The sequence below is a fragment of the Lipophrys pholis genome (genome assembly GCF_963383615.2).
Source record: "Lipophrys pholis genome assembly, chromosome: 13".
Classification (NCBI taxonomy): Eukaryota; Metazoa; Chordata; class Actinopteri; order Blenniiformes; family Blenniidae; genus Lipophrys; species Lipophrys pholis.
Genome location: NC_137632.1, coordinates 13,427,443 through 13,443,963, shown reverse-complemented (window position 1 = coordinate 13,443,963; position 16,521 = coordinate 13,427,443). Strand labels below are relative to the sequence as shown.

At 40.2% G+C, this 16,521-nt stretch overlaps 1 protein-coding gene across 1 annotated transcript in view; it reads right to left on the bottom strand.

Moving 5' to 3' along the window:
• kcnh7 (potassium voltage-gated channel subfamily H member 7) overlaps window positions 1-16,521 on the bottom strand; it is a gene marked incomplete at both ends in the record, with an annotated part of 43,412 nt that overhangs the window by 13,005 nt on the left and 13,886 nt on the right. The window contains 6 exons of the mRNA XM_080479262.1: window positions 223-422; window positions 634-1,033; window positions 4,644-5,069; window positions 7,748-7,959; window positions 8,961-9,401; window positions 15,895-16,050. Of these exons, the coding sequence (XP_080335388.1) occupies window positions 223-422; window positions 634-1,033; window positions 4,644-5,069; window positions 7,748-7,959; window positions 8,961-9,401; window positions 15,895-16,050 (1,835 nt within the window). The remainder of the gene's footprint in view (window positions 1-222; window positions 423-633; window positions 1,034-4,643; window positions 5,070-7,747; window positions 7,960-8,960; window positions 9,402-15,894; window positions 16,051-16,521) is intronic.

Below are 16,521 nucleotides of genomic sequence, written 5' to 3'. Positions count from 1 at the left end.
GGGTTCTTATTTCAAACAGGACTGAAACCACGAGACATTTAACATCGAAATAAGTCAAGAAATAAAAATAAATACCTCCTGCTCTTACCAATGAAGAGATCCAGATGAAAAGCAGACAGGAGGAAAAAAAGCTCTTTTTAGAACATATGATTACAAATTATTACTGTGATCAGTGCATTGTGCTATTCTTTTGGTTATTCTCCTCTGGTTTGTGTTATTTACCGTATTCATATCAATGCCGTTAGTGTAGGTCCATGAATGCTGGAAGTACTCCTCCAGCCTTTGTCTCAGTGGGTTGGGAATCTGGTGAAAGCGGATGAACTCTTTGACTCGCAACATTTGAGCATGGTAGCGAGCCGTGCCCGAGTACAACCTCTGGATGATGGCAGAGACGTTTCCAAAAATACTGGCATACATGAGGGCTGAAGTACAGACATAGATCAAGGTTAGTTTTTTTCACTACGAACATCTTTGCATGTTGACGGCTGCTTCCAATAGAGACACATTATTTGCACAAACTATCTGCAGTCTAGGATTTAAAAATATAAAGTTTGTCTCTTCACAGCTTGGAGCCGGATAAGAAAAATTAAAACAGCTGGATGCAAAAGTGTAAGCAGACCATGATATACTCACAGCCAATCAGCATGACACATATGGAGAAAATCTTCTCTGAGTTGGTATTTGGAGAAACATTTCCAAAGCCCACACTGGTCAGACTGCTGAAGGTGAAGTACAATGCCGTCACATACTTGTCCTTGATGGAGGGACCAGAGCTAGGATCACTGTAGTTGTATCTCTTCCCTATGGACACGCCCAGATTGTCCAGCCAGCCAATCTTGTGCTCTAAGTAGGGCTTCTCCACGTTGCCAATGGCGTACCATATGCAGGCTAACCAGTGGGCAATTAGGGCAAAAATGCACATGAGCAGCATAAGAACTGCAGCTCCGTACTCCGAGTAGCGGTCCAGCTTCCTCGCTACGCGCACCAACCGCAGGAGCCGAGCTGTCTTCAGCAGGCCAATCAGAGTGGTGGTCTAAACAAAATGTAGAATGACAGAGTGTGTTAAAAAGACTAAAACAGCTTTGGGAATTTAGAAATTTTTCACCTATGACTAGTCGACAAGTCTAAAAATTTAAAGCAGCAACAAATGATGGGAGTAACATTTAAAACAAATGACAGCTTGTTTTTTTTTTCTCTTAACAGGGAAAAGAAAAAGCAACTCCCACTGTTGTTTGGTCAAAGGAAAATGAACAGACAAGAGACCCACAAGAAGCAGCTCACATATAAATCCTTATTAATTCAACCTGGACACAGAGTAATATTCCTTTTATTGGTCCCAGGGAGTTTTGCTGCGGCATTTCAGCATTTCAAGAAATGGTTTTGACAACTTCGCCGTACTTGTTGGATAACGTGGTCATTTATTTGTCTGACAATTACAGAAGGCCCTTTGAAAGTAAAGTCTAAATATGTCCACATATAAACAGAGGTCCTCGTTCATGTTATTTATAATGTTCAATCCAGTGAACTCGTTTAGGAGAAATGAGAAACTACAAAACCGTTTCTAACGGGGTTCACAGAAAAACTATTTGATTAACATAAGTGCCCTGCAATGTCATCATTAAGTCTTTCACATATCTCACTTGAGGACACTCTACTACCCTTTTGTAGTTTACTGGCTTCATGTTGCTTTGGCTCCAACCGTGCTTGATGTGGGAATTTGTCAGCACTGGTGTGTTCATTAAAACCTGGCTTATAGTCTAATGAAGCACGTATATTTGTTGTTTGTTTGATGTTATAGTAAATTAGGTAAATTATATAAGAGCTGAACTCCTTTGCACATTCTTTGTGAAGTGTGAAAGGAGCCCATAGTTTTGAGGTCACAGAGTTCTACGTCATATTTTGTTGGCGTGTGTGAGTGTTTGTGTTTAAGTGTATGTTTATTTACGATACAATTGAACAAAATCTCTGTCATTTTGTGGCTTTTCTCCACCTATGGCAATAAGAAAGACACAAAACGGTTGATGATTTGGTTGAGGTAATGCCTGGGGAGGTGGAAGTGACCTCAGCTTACTGTGGGTCAAAGGGCAAACTCAGAGAGAGAGAGAGAGAGAGAGAGAGAGAGAGAGAGAGAGAGAGAGAGAGAGAGAGAGAGAGAGAGAGAGACAGTCCCACATACTCACACATACAGACATTTTAGAGCTACCAATTAGACTGAAATGTACCTTTTTGCACTGTGGGAGGAAACCGGAATACCTCTAGGAAACCTTCGCTCACACAGGAAGAACATCCAAATCACTCCCCACTTTTGACCTCACCCCCCCACATGGGAATCATTATGTCTGCCTTGGCTTGAACTACATCTTATATAATTATATACACCTTTAAACATTTTAATATTTTTGCATTACTTTTTGTATGTTGCTTTTCTCTTCTTTAACTTTTTAGGAAGAGTCCAACCTAAATGATTTTGTCCTCCTGTACGATTAATTTTTTTTAGTCATTTCAGACATGTGATGAAAATATTTGTGCAATCACATACGTACATCAATGCTCCTATAGCCATATCCTCCATTTACACACACACATATCCACATTCTTATTTAATCCCCCTTGATGATAATATAATCAATTAACTTTTATATCGTGTGAAAATATATTTAGACAAAATAGATAATCTATATTTGAGTAGACAAAGACATACCTACATACATACCTACATACATACGTCATATATCTGAAACATGCTTAAATATTGGATATAAGATAACAATAAATGTAATTCTTTTCTATTATATCTCACATGGAAAGAGCCTCAAGCCCAATCCGACTCAAGTAAGGGACCTTCGAGGTATGAGGCCAGTCTGCTCACCACCACACCACTGTGCAGCCCCTGAAACATTCTTAAATGTACTTTTCTTTATACCCGGTGGGCCAGTTTTATCTTGATGAAAGCACAGTTGTTGAATATGCAATGTGAGCTCAGTGATATTTCAAGCCATTATGTTACATAGCGATCAAATAAATCAGTTCCCTTTAAAAATAGTTTGGCCTATACTTTGTATGAGTCATTTGTTTGCTGTACATTTAAAGGTCTCAGCCAACAACTTTTAGGTATCAGCATGCACATTATTAAAACTTGTGATAATCAATCAGAATTTGTTTGCGTATTGAGCCATGTTTCATTTTAATTGCAAATATTGCTCATCATATTTAATTAGGAAACAAAAACAATCAGAATTTGAATATCAGCAATAATTAAAGTTAAATTAAAGAAAACTAAAAGATCCACACAGGCAATATAGCTGTGAAGCACAAGAACCCTGTTCTCTCTCTCTCTCGCTCTCTCTCTGTTCATCTCTAATGGGAACATCATTAGGAGGTTCAAGTTGGGACATAGCACTTCTTTCCCTCACCACATTCACACTAAAAAAAGGTTCATTTAAAAACAAATACTTTTATAATAATTACTATTCGCACAACACTGCATGGTGCCGGGTCTCCGTAATGCTTTTTTTTTTTTTTTTTTATTCACAATATGTTCAATCTCCTGGCAAGACTAAGTTGTTTTGAAAGCAACAAAACAGGGAAATCTATTACAGATATAGTCCCTACTCTAATCAGAAGGTTTACTTAAGCGCTTGTAGGTTAAAACCGTCTTATTAAGCTGCTAAATTAAATGAGCCTTGTGAAAACCATCTGCCACTGTCTCGGTTGCTTTTATTTTCTGAATGAGAGTGTTGCCGAGCGGGGCTTCATGTGTTCAGTCTGTAAATAATAAACATCAAGTTGGGGAAAAGCTATAAATAGACGCCTTGTATTGACATGTCATCACAGTACATGTCAACCTATTTATAGCCTTGGAAAGGAAATGGCTACTCTTTCCTCTTCAGCGACTTTTTTTCTCTCAAGGAAATCAGGATAACTGTCGCAAACAGTCATCGACATGTAGATGAGGAAGGGTTTGCTCGCAGATTTCCCAGGACCATTTTGTTTGCCACTGTCTTGTGAGAGAAACAGATGTCCATTTTCTTTTTGATTTGTTGTCATTTACTGAACTGACTCAGCAGTAGCAGGAAAAAGCAGCAACAGCAGCAGCAGAGACAGCAGCAATGATGGAAAAGATGATTATGGTTTATAATCAGGAGCTTTTCTGGTGTAATGGAGTGCCTACAAAGCACGATAAAGCCCTGAAGTGGATCCAGAGCCTTAGAGGACATATCCTACCAACAAACAAGCCAGCATGCCTGGCAGCCAGCCTACCAATGGCCATCTCACATCTGCATGTAAGCTCTGCACACAGCCCTGTTGGCCCGCTCTTCCCATAAATGCATCATTGATTGCCATTTGGTAAGCCATTAATCCGTGTAAATGGATTCTAGAATGAGAACCATTCAAAAAAAAAGGGGGAAAAAAAAGAAAAAAAAATGAAAGAAAGAAAAAAAAGAAAAAAAAACATGCAATTTAAAGTAATCCTTTCAGAGCAGAGACAGAAAGATTCAGGCTTTAAGTAGTGGCCCAGGGGCACAAGTCTGGATTTAGAAAATGGATAACAGTGCAAGCCAGCCTGGTGTGATATGCTGTAAATCTCCCTGGGAGAAAAAAAAGAAAATCAGGTAAAAATATATGCATCAAAGATTACGTACCTCATCTGATCCTGAGCCAAAGATAAGAAGGTCAAAAGGGATTGCAGCAACCATGTCTATAAGGAACCAGCCTTTAAAGTAATGGATTGCTATCTTTGCTGGATGGCTGACCACTTCCTCGTTCTGGTTAACGTAAGTGGTCCTGAAGTTTATGAGGATGTCGATGATAAACATGATGTCCACCATTAAATCCACCACATTTAAGGGGCTGCAGGAGTATCCACATTCACGCCTCTTCTGCTCCTCTTGGTCGTTGAGAAGAAATGCAGCGGAGTAGGGAGTAAGGATTGCTGTGTAGATAACCAGCAGCAGGATCAGCCAGTCCCACACAGCTTTGAATGGGCTGTAGTGGAGGATGGTAAACTTGTCGATGCGAGCTGTCTGGAGCTTGTACTCGGGCAGCACGTCGGCTCCAAGTGACAGGACCTGGAAGTGTGGGAAGAAAAGCTCAAAACATGTAGTTCAAACAGTAGTCCCCAACTTTTTACCCTGAATTCCTCCCAGAGTGCCTCAAAGACAAACTTTGGACCCTGTCTTTCACCTCTGATTTGGCAAATGTATAGTTAAGCGAAACATAATGGCCATATCCACGCTCAACAACACACAACAGCAGGAACCTTTGAATATAAAGCAAGTCCCACTTTTCAAGAGGATTCCACAAAGTGCCTTCTTATTTTCTTTGGTGTGAAAATCCAAGTTTGAAAACTTGAGAGCAAACAGCTCCTCACAACCCTTCTGTGATGTCTGGTGCACCCTCACAGACGTCCCACCTCTACGTTTGGGAACCAACAACGCCGCGCTGATCACGCCACTCCACTTTGATTTGTTTATTTTGAGTTTCAGTTGTCAGGGATTACTGATAACATTAAAGCTTGATTTGACAGTTTAATTGATACTGACGGTGTTCCTCTTTTAGGTATAAGGTCAAGCCTTTGAATGATTAGACCCTCACAATTTGATTAGAAACAGTCTCAAATTTCTTGTAGGAACTCCATGTGGGAATACAAAGAGCTCATCCACTTCCAGGACGGAACTGGGAGCAACTGCGAGGCTCCACGTGTCCTCTGCAGTCAAACTGTGTTAGATAAACGGAGCCAGTCGAGTATGACAAGAGGACTGCAGATGTCCTAGCACCATGAATAATGTGACTGCCTTTCACTACATTCGCAGGGGGTGCAATACATTACTCTTAGAAAAAAAACTAAACACTTTACTTTGAAGACTGCAAGATGAACAAATACAATTTCTTTTTTTGCAATGCATTTTGGTGGGCAAGCATTTGTTTTATTTTCCCCATATTAAATGTACTGACAATTTATTGTCAATAATTCATCCCAGTGAGCAAGGTCAACCTGTCCCCTTGATTTGGCTTCATAATGTGTGGCAGACCAAGAAACATGACTCTCTTATGACAGAAAAGAGTGCAGGGAGTGAGGATGAGGCTAAAGGAGCTTTCCTTTCTTTATGGTACATTCCCCAATCTTCAACACATGAATTATAGATTTCCCCGCGCTAACAGCCAGGAAGCAGATGCAGCATTCGCATCTCACTAGTGTCTCCAACCTCCAAACTAAAGTCAGCAGGGAGAGAGAGCATTTAATAACAATGATGCTTTATCTTCATTTATGAATGAGAAAGCTGTGTTGAAAGAAGTCTAAATACAAGTTTATCTTTTTCTCGGTTGTTGCAAACTGTGCTTGGAGAAACGGCCAAGAATGCCACTTGTGCGAATGAATAGATTGAGCTGAAAGAGGAAGAAGGATCTTTCGTTCTTCACTTGTGAAAAGGCCTTTTGGCTTTCAGTTGAGATGCCGTCCAACCTTGGCCCTGATTTACTAAGATCCTGTATACAACATGCTCAATTTCACCGTCAAACAAATTCTATTGCACCTTAAGTGCAATAGAATTGAACGGTGTTTCGCAAACACATCAGGTTACACCTTGGCTGACATCAAACAAACCAGAGTATTTGAAGGGACTGGCGAGAGCACAAAGATGAACTGTGATACCAGCTGTTGACGGACGATGAAAATGGAAGATAGAAAACTATTGGTAACAAAGTTAAACGTGTGGTGAAAAGAAAAGCAATAGAAGAGATCAAGAAAGATTACGAGAAGGATTAGAACACAGAAAATATCTTATAATAAGACCAGTACATACTTGTCATCGCAATAACAGCAGCATCACTGCTGGTGGCTGAGCCCATTTAGAATTAATTTCAAATAAGTTACACAAATTAATAACAACTTTAAAGATCACAAACGTTTCACGCTATGCGCTGCACAATAATCTGTTGGCATCAATGCCTCAAAGTGTTTTATGGGATCTGGGACCCACGTTTCATAGTCATGAAGGTATCATGTGCTAAATTGATAGTTTACCCTGCAAGGCTCAGTTCTCAGTGCACCAACTTTGTAGATCAGCATCCACATGTGGCTGCACGCAAGGTCAAGTTTGCGCCCATTTGTGTTCATGCAAATCTTTAGTAGATCTGGCCATTAGTTGTCTTTGGCTTGTAGTCATTAGTTATGTTGCAAGTCTGGTCGAGAGGGAATTTCACTGCACTGTTTACCTGATGACATGCAGCAGAGGAAACTCAATCCCTTCTTTTTCTTCAAGTGTTATGAACCAGAACCCCGCACATCAGATAAATAAACATTGTTTTCCGACCAGACAGCGTCATACAACTGTAACCATCCTGCCTCTATATCGTCCTCACATTCTCTGCAAAGTAAATATCCTGACGTCACAGCCACGCTAAGCCGTTTTCAGGCCTTGTGTTACCCCTGCAACACATGGGCTCACCAGCTGCTCTTTTTTCACCTGCCAGCGAAAAATTGTAACACATGCTGTGTATCGGTGTATCACGCTATCCAACAAGCGTCCTCAGTGGTCCCTAAATCAAATAGTACATCCAGAATTATTCATACAGTGACAAGGACATTATCTATTACACAGCTTCCAACCTCAAAACCACAACAAATGAACAAAACAAATATAATTTTTAGGAGCTGAGCCCCACTTCTGATTATGATGGATGTGAGATTTTAACGTAGTCCCTTATAATACAGCACTACTTAGCACGATGTAAGTTTCTAACTCACCTGTGTGACTTTTTCTGTAACATTGTGGGTTCTCTCTTTGACCTTTGGGGCAATAATGGCTTTCTCAGATGTCGGTGGAGAATGAGTCTTCTTATCAGCGCCCTCGGAGAAGTTGAGTGCAATCAGAGGGATCTTGTGGATAGTGCTGTACTTGTTGATGTTTGAATCAGAGGTAGAGCCGAGCAGGCTGGACTTCACGTGGTTGAAAGGACCTGGTGATTCAGGGCAGAGAGCGCATTAATACCCCCTATTGTGATCTCATTCTGGTTCACTTACTAATACGGAACAGCATTTTTTTTTTTAAAGCAACCACTTTATGTATTTTTTGATACAGAACATGTTTTTACTGTATAATAATTTTAATAAAAAGAATTCAAGCAACTATTTTGTTGAAACTACGATGCACTGGGTTTTTGTTTTACACTATTCACTCAACTAAGGTATAAAATGCATATTTTTCAGCTCTTATTTCCATATTTGAGTGAAGCTCCAGATCTTTTTATAGCTGGCACCCCTACCCGTACATACCGTAGCTAATGTATGCTGGCATTAATGCATACCAGAGGAACGACAGAACATGTTTTGCGAGTTTGTGCTGAAAAAAATGCATTACAGAGCTTACGGAAACTGGTGTTAATAGTCATTTGAAATGACAGAGTTCATGCAAGGTAATCAAAGGCTGTGCTTTGCTCATCATTTTATGTGGCCAAATATAATGTGGATGTGATGACCCTGTGTGGTTTTACAGACAGCTGATGTGTCGAAATGAGTATAAGTATACAACCATTTCACAATAATTAAGAGCAGCAGGCCCACTCGACCTATCCTAAGTGGATCTCTGAGGAGCCTTAATGCTGATTGCTTTACTTGAAAGTCGTGCTCCAAAACAGCAGCGAGCCATGAAATCGGGGGCAGAAATACATGTTTACCTCTGAGATGATTGCATTTAGTGGACAGGCCAAATACACAAAGAAACATATTTTAAAAACACAGTTAAGAAACATATTTTGAGAAAATAAAATGGACTGATGTCTATTAAAGTTTTGTAATGGGCGTACATTACGTTAGTTGATCGACGATGCTTGTTTTAATTGGTTAAATGCTTCTCTGCTTTCTGAAAAACTCAATTATGGTGTATGGCCTCAGTCGATGTACCAACACACACTGATCACTGAGCTTAGCTTTAGGCTCAAGCACCTATTATAGTACGTACCTTCACTTGTCTGTCGACCCCTGAATATACCCTTCGAGTTGGAGCTGTAACCCTCAATTTCATGGACGGATGACGCTCTCCTCATGCTGCTGATGCTGCCTCTGGGAAAGGTGTTCGATAGGGAGGTAGATGACTGGTGTGGCTCGGTCTGGTACAGCTTCTCCCAGAGGAGTTTAGGCGATGAATGGTCAAGTGGTTGAGGACCAATACTAGCCTGGGAAGAGTGGCGGCTGGAGCCAATGAGGGCATGCGTGTCGTTGGCCTCAATGGGACTGCAAATGCTCTTGGTAGGAGAGGGGAAGCTCTCCATGGCCACTGAGTTCGCATCCTCTTTGGGTGAGTCCACCATCACAGCATCTGGGTCTTCTTGTGGAAGAGACTGTTTGTTGGTGTTCATTAGGCTCAGAGCAGCCTGGCGGAAGCGAAAGAATCTACTTCTCCCTGGAAATTTGGGAAGAAGTTAAGGCAAAAGTTCAGTGTACAGCACTACCATTCTCCCAGGAGCATCCACTTGCTTTCTTACATAATGGCCTATTCATTTTAGGATTGGAGAACAGCATACTTCAGCTTTAAAGATATTGGATGGATTTCATTAACCGTGCACCTACTGAACAACGCTAATTTCCCTCAATATGTAATTTTGTGTTTATGCATATTGGCTACATAACTTGCATAACTTGCATTGTTTATGTTATTTTACAGTGCAGGTCTTTCCACTGATGTCAGCAGTAATAATAAAGTTGCAGTTTAGAAAACAAAAGACAACACGGACTTCCAAACTTTTTAAAGCTGACGCTAAAATGTGTCTGCTGAATACAAGTGAAGGCAATGAAACATGGAGCTGATTCATACATATGATAGGTGTTTTCTGCAGGTTTTCATCTTATTAATCTGTTATCTATATATTTTTTCATAAGCAAATAATACACTAGCCATGTCCTGGCACTAACACTAAACAGATGTCATTTTGTATCCTATTGTAACACCATCCTTAAGTGGGCATAACCAAAAAAAACAAAAACCTAAACAGGTAAAAAGGACCTTTGTATTGCCTCATTGATTTCTGTCATTAACACACTTGTGCACAGTCACATCCCCAGAATGGGCACAGAAGCAAACGTTAATGACCCTCTAGTACAGAGTGAAAGTTTTGTCTCATTAACAATAGAGAGACAGTGAAAGTGAACCCTGTCTCACTTGTGAGGCACCCATCCCTCAGCACCCTCCTTGCATAACATCACTGCCATCTGTTTCCATTCCCCGGCCAAATGTGCTGATGTTACAACTACAGCCACTTACAATAGAGGTTTGACACTCAACAAGTTTCTTGGAGACGAATCTAATGACATTGTGAGTCAGGACATATGAACAACCTCCTCCCTGTATGGCGACTGGCATCTGGACTGTAAAATGCTTGTGATTATTATAATGTAATACCTATCGGACTTATTCAAGCAAATTCCCACCAAAAAAGCTGAATAGCTGTGAATAGAAGATCGTTTTTTGTGTAAACCCCTATTCCAACAGCTGTGCATGTATTAACATGGCCACAGACTTGATATTGCACGCACTCACATGTTATGACATTATGTTTTGCACAGAATGTCATTCAAAGCACCACATTACCTATAAAAAGTACAATCTTAATAAAAACTGGAATAGAAAAGAAGTGGAGGTCACAAAGTCAGCAATCCAAGTAAAGTAGCTCTGGTGATCAAGCCACAACCTCTGCCTCCCTGGGGGATCCCGCTGTGTTCCCAGGCCAGAAAGCCTGTATAATCCTCCCATGTAATCTGGGTCTGTCCAACAGTTTCCTCTCTTGGGAGTATTCAGAGCACGTTCCTGTCTACATTCACCCATAGACAACAATAATCAAGATGGCGAGACACTTTCAGTTCTACCTGACAAATTCAGGTGATCTGTGTGCACCTTTGTTCATGTGATTTTTCACAAGGGAAATCTAAACACAACTGTCAGAGGACTCAGGAGGCGAGGCAGTGCTCAGGCCAAGCTGTTGTCAAAAACAGAGGGAAATTGATTGTATTAACTGTTTTACCACACCTCACTCAGTTGTATTGATTCCTGGGTTGACAAAACCCTCAAACTGCAAGTCTGGGTTTACACATTGATGTCATATAAAAGTAGCTACTCAAGCTACTGATCATCCCATTACGCGAGTTTGAAGAACAATTCTAAAACAAGCTTGAATGCAGCTTGAATGGTAACATTAGTAACAGTTACGGAATATATATGAAGACCAACCTTACATTTCATATTAAAACCATCCGTCTGAGAAGACTTATGGAAAGGTCTGTTATTGGCTATGAATCCCCACATTTATATTTGAAATGTAAAAATAACATTAGCAATTCCAGTATTTAACAAAAAATGACATGTGGAGAAAGTTAAGTTGGGCCTCTAAGGTTCAATGTGTTTAAAGCCTATTGGAAAACTTTTACCCCAGAAGGTATTGTATTGATGCCTGTATGCCTCACAAGCTAAGTTAAAATAAGGCAATGGAAAACTGTTCCCATACTGGTTTATATTAACATTATTCACAGCTTCTTTTTTTGCTGATGGCAGCATCTCTGTTATTGCCAGAACTGTACTGAGCGTCACCTCACAGTGCTGTCTTGACATCTTTTAAGAGTTGCTTTCATTTAAGTTCACACCTCAAGTCGTGGCGATGCAATGACTCACACATAACTCATGTGATCTTAACAACTCTTGTTTTTGGCCTTAATGATTCTCATGTGACTTTAAAGTGTGAATCTTCCAAAGAGGGTTATCGTACGGTGACTCACCATGAGTGAATGTGTTGAAAGACTTACAGTCGCAATGATTCTCCACTTTATTTTGAGTATGACAAAGACTATTTCAATAGAGAAGTGTCATTACATTAGAATGGTGAAGGTAAGAAAATATGTTTCATAGTCTTCTTGGAGTTCTACTCTGATAATATTGTTTTTGTTTAATAAGCATTATTCATGAAGGGCTTCAACAACACTTCAAAAATAGTCTTCACACATCAGAAAACACTTTTTCTTTCCAACTCTCTTTTGCCTTTCGAGTGATGTTAATTGTGGATTCAGAATCAGTTTTACCTCGAAGTGAGTGCATGCAGCCTGAAATAGCTGAAATAAATTATTTTGTGATGTAACTTTGTGTTTTGATGGACTCTTGTGGAACCGCAGGAAGACGTCAGTAGCTTTTTAGTGTGAAAATTTCAGGTCAGAAATACTACCATACATGTTAAAATGATAACTGGCAGTTCACTTTTTTTTCTTCTCCTTACAGACAACATTCACTTCAAAAGGTGTAACGTTTGAAATCCCAAAATGGTGAATAACAACCATTTAGGTGGAACATGGGTATCTGCGTCATTTTCTAGGAAACTATTTATAAAGCAGGCCTGTCATTGTAGATGTAACCACAGCATTATAACAGCGTAACATATTTAGCCCTAGTTGAGAGTTTGAAATTGATATTTGAGAAATTAGAATTTCAAGGACTTTTTAATCCAAGTGAAGGTAAAACGTTTACAAGAGTGTTAATGCAGTGTTGGTGGGGATATGGACAATGTAGTAAGTAGATTGTTTTGTGTGTGAGCGTGAATGTCCTGGCCCTCAGGTATGCGAATGTTATGCTGTTAAATAACAGACTGTGTTTACATGTGTTCCAATGTCATTGTTCTTTACAGGGTGTAGCGATCATGTTTGAATATATTGAAAATTATGTCTATTGAAGGCAGCTGTACCGGATATTGATTTTCTTCTTTCTACTTTCCATACTGTTGTAGAATTTCTGTTGCTTTCCCGGTGATGCTCAGAAGGATGAATGTAGAAGAGACATTGGATTCGATGCAAGGGACTTTATTAAAGGGAACCGTCAGAGATCTCATAGCACAATCAGCCAGACGCATCATGGGCACCGACAGAGAACACACTCAGACAGAGAACAGACCAACAGACAGACACGGACAGACTAACCCACTGAGGGACCCCTCTGCTCCTTAAAACACCTTCAACACACCAAAGCCATCGGCCCCAGCTCCTCAAAGTCTGACAATAACGTTTGTTTTACTTTGTACAAGGACACACAGATGCACCAGTCGTACAAGGGAACCGTTGTTATGTAGTCAATACAACCCGTCCTCTAAGTCAGAGGTGTCAGCTAATCAACAGGAAAGAATTACAAACTGGGGAGACGCAAGGACAGCTGCAAATACCTCAGTTAATATACAGTTAATATAATATAAAGATGTCTCAGTACAAAGGTCTTAAGATTTCCCACTACACATATGTAATCATATTTCTAATGCAGTTATGTTTTCATCATTTGAATGTATTCTGTAGATTCTATTTAACTTAAGTCTGCTTTGTGTGTTTTGTTTAACTGGTGTTGCTCCTCTTTCATTCCTTTTTGTCAAATGACATAAAAGATTACTTAAAAATGTAGTTATTAGGATGACAGATAATGATACAACTGCAGGACTTCTATATTCACTCTGCAAATTCACTCATTCAGCACATTATAAAAGCCTGCCAAGTTCTTCATTGCATGTGAGTATAACCTTTGGCGTCACTGATGTAAAACCTAGTTTATTCATCATCGCATGCCAAGTTGGTGTAACTCAGTTTAAAAGAGTAAGAGTAACAGAGGAGACACACCACAACTTCATTTCTTGAAGTGAATTATTATGTTATGCAATGTATGAAATACATTTGGTTGCAGGATGAACTGTAAAAAGCTGTCTCTGTGTGCCATGTATCCCTGCTGAGTAATTTGTAACTACTGTTTTGGGCCTTGAAGGCATGCAGAATTTAGCAAAGAGCGTGTTCTAGACGGCAGCTTGGGGAAAGAGGGATTACTTTCTGCAAGGCTGAGCATTGTGCGAGTTGACACCTGCCAGCTTATAACCTGCTGTCAGCAACGGCTCATAATTAGCTCCCTCTATACCCCCCTCCAAAAAAAAAAAAAATCACCTTTACAAGGCTGCTATAGTAAGTAGGGCTAGGATATACGGAAATGTTCTCCATGATCATTATAAAAGATGTCTGTCTTTTCTGAAAGCAGCAACCTTTTTTCCTCTGACCAAAAGACAGATCTGTCACTTTTTCTTTATTGGTCTGATAGCCTGGAAGATATTTTTGCACCATAGTTATGGTGTAAATCAGCGGTTTTCATAGTGAATGAGGCAGAGTGCCCTTCATGAAGTTCAGATCGAATTGTGCCTCCTAACCCACATTTTAAGATAAATTATAAATTGCACTTACTAGATGCTTACATTTTTAAATATCTAAAAAGTCTTCATATGTAAAGAAGTGATGGCCTATTGGGATAAAATAATGATCTTAACTCTTGAATGCTGCTAATGTGATGCACAGTGGCCCCCCCGATGGATTTTAAGAATACTAATATGTTACTGAAATAATTAGTGAACTGAGGTGCATGTGTGCGAAATAAAAGGATCGTAATATATTAATGGAAATTTGTCTCCAATTACAATAAATTCAGTTCTAAAAATGTGTGTTCCTACAAAACAATCACCCTCCTTATATCTCCATTCATCATGATTTTCCCAGCAAGGGAAGTACAATGCTGGGAAAAGGCATTCACTGGACCTCGAGATGTTCCCTTCTCTCTGGCAACTCTCCAGGGGATTTCTGACCCACCCTTTCAAAATATTATCACACATGCACGCATGAATAATTGCTGACGATGTAGCGTGGTGATAGTCATTTTAAAGACAGTATCTATGAATAATACGGTGCAATTGGAAGCAGCTTTGATACAAAAAAGATGATTGATAATAGTATAAAAGTCCCACTTTACTGAAGTGCTGTTTCTTAAGGGCTGCTCAAAGACAAAGACAATGTTCAGGTCATTCTTTAAGTGTGATGTGTGCGTGCAGTCATGACTCTTTGTCAAGACTCTTTGTCTTTTTGACTCATCTAATCTAAAGTCACATCTTGTGTTTATCTGTCTCATTTACCCACAGGTTCCCTTGCTGAAGCACTGTCACAAGCAATCAACTCTGATTAGCAATGTTTGCAACACAGGGGCCTGCATGCATATAGTGCACACAAACACACACCCACAGAGGAATTCATACATGTACACACACACACACACACACACACACTTAGAACACGTGGTACACCACAAGCCGAATGTCAGTGGCCTGGAGGAAATCATACTGAGTGAAGTGGATAGCTGAGCTCCGGTCGGAGAGGAGATGCAGAGCGCCTCCAATCACCGAGGAGCGCGGATGTCTCAGAGACATTTACACCTCCTGACACACATCCAAATAAAAAAAAATGGGAAATGTGGTATATACTCTTCTCCCAGAACACATTAGACATATATGAATTCTTAAACATTTTGAACAAGATCAGATTACGTAAGGCCACCATACCTTGCCTGCATACACACGATGTACTTCATTGCCATATATGTTATCTGTATTGTACCAGCATCATAAATAATGCTTTTTTTTTTTTTTTTAAGTAATAGAAGCTTGCAACATGAAGCTGCACTGTGCATGACAGGGAGCAAAATCTCCCGTGCTTAATTAGTGTCTGCCTGATGTAGAAGGCTATTATCTCAATTCCAGCCATCTAATCACGATACTGCCCATTGTCAAAGAAGTGTGTGTGTGGGGGGGTGGGGTCGGGGGGGGGGGGGGCTTTGCATGGTACAGCATACTCAGCATGTGCATGTTTAATTGTAAAACACACAAGACCTACGGTACACATCATGTCAGTATACTTTTTTATTCTTTAGCTAATAAAATGATTGCACACAAAACATGCCGACGTGACATGTCAGGGATAACAAGGACAAGTGTCGCCCCACAGCATCGCTTCTTCGGTTCTCTTAAAAGAAGGATGTGTTTTGGCATTGACATTGCAGCAGGAAGTCAAATACTCACTTTGATCCGACTTTGTGGGGGACGTTGGGCTTATCTTCTCTGCGGAATTGTCACTGCCTTCATCCACAACATAGTCGAAATTCAAGATAAACATCATCACCACACCCTCTTCGTTCTTCACCGGGATTACGTGAATGTTGCACTGAAAGTCGGACCCTGAAAGAGAAGCAGAGTGTGAGTGCCAAAAAGCTGCATCATGCACCGTCCTTCTGCTTATCATCTCTGAAAAGGTTAACAGTCTGTGCGACAGTGGTTTATCAGGGAGCACTATCACAATCAGATAAGCCAGGACTGAGGCCATTATTTGGGATGTTAATTAAAAAAAAAAAAAAAAAGAAAACTCAAAACACTTTCCTCTGATTTCGCATGAATGCTGAAAAAACTGAGGCGAAGCTAAACGATTTAAAGGTCAGCGCCTGCATGTCAGAACAAATATAACAGGCGAGATAAAATAAGTATGCCTGGAGGTTGAATAACTTTATGTGCGAGCGTGCATGCATGTGTGTGTTCATGTGGGTGTTGCCTGCCCACTTGTGCCATATTCCATGTGTATCCTAATGAGCAGTACGTCGCGTAGAAATGACTAAGTCGGCTGATGTTGTTGAGCCACAGTCTCGTGTGGACATC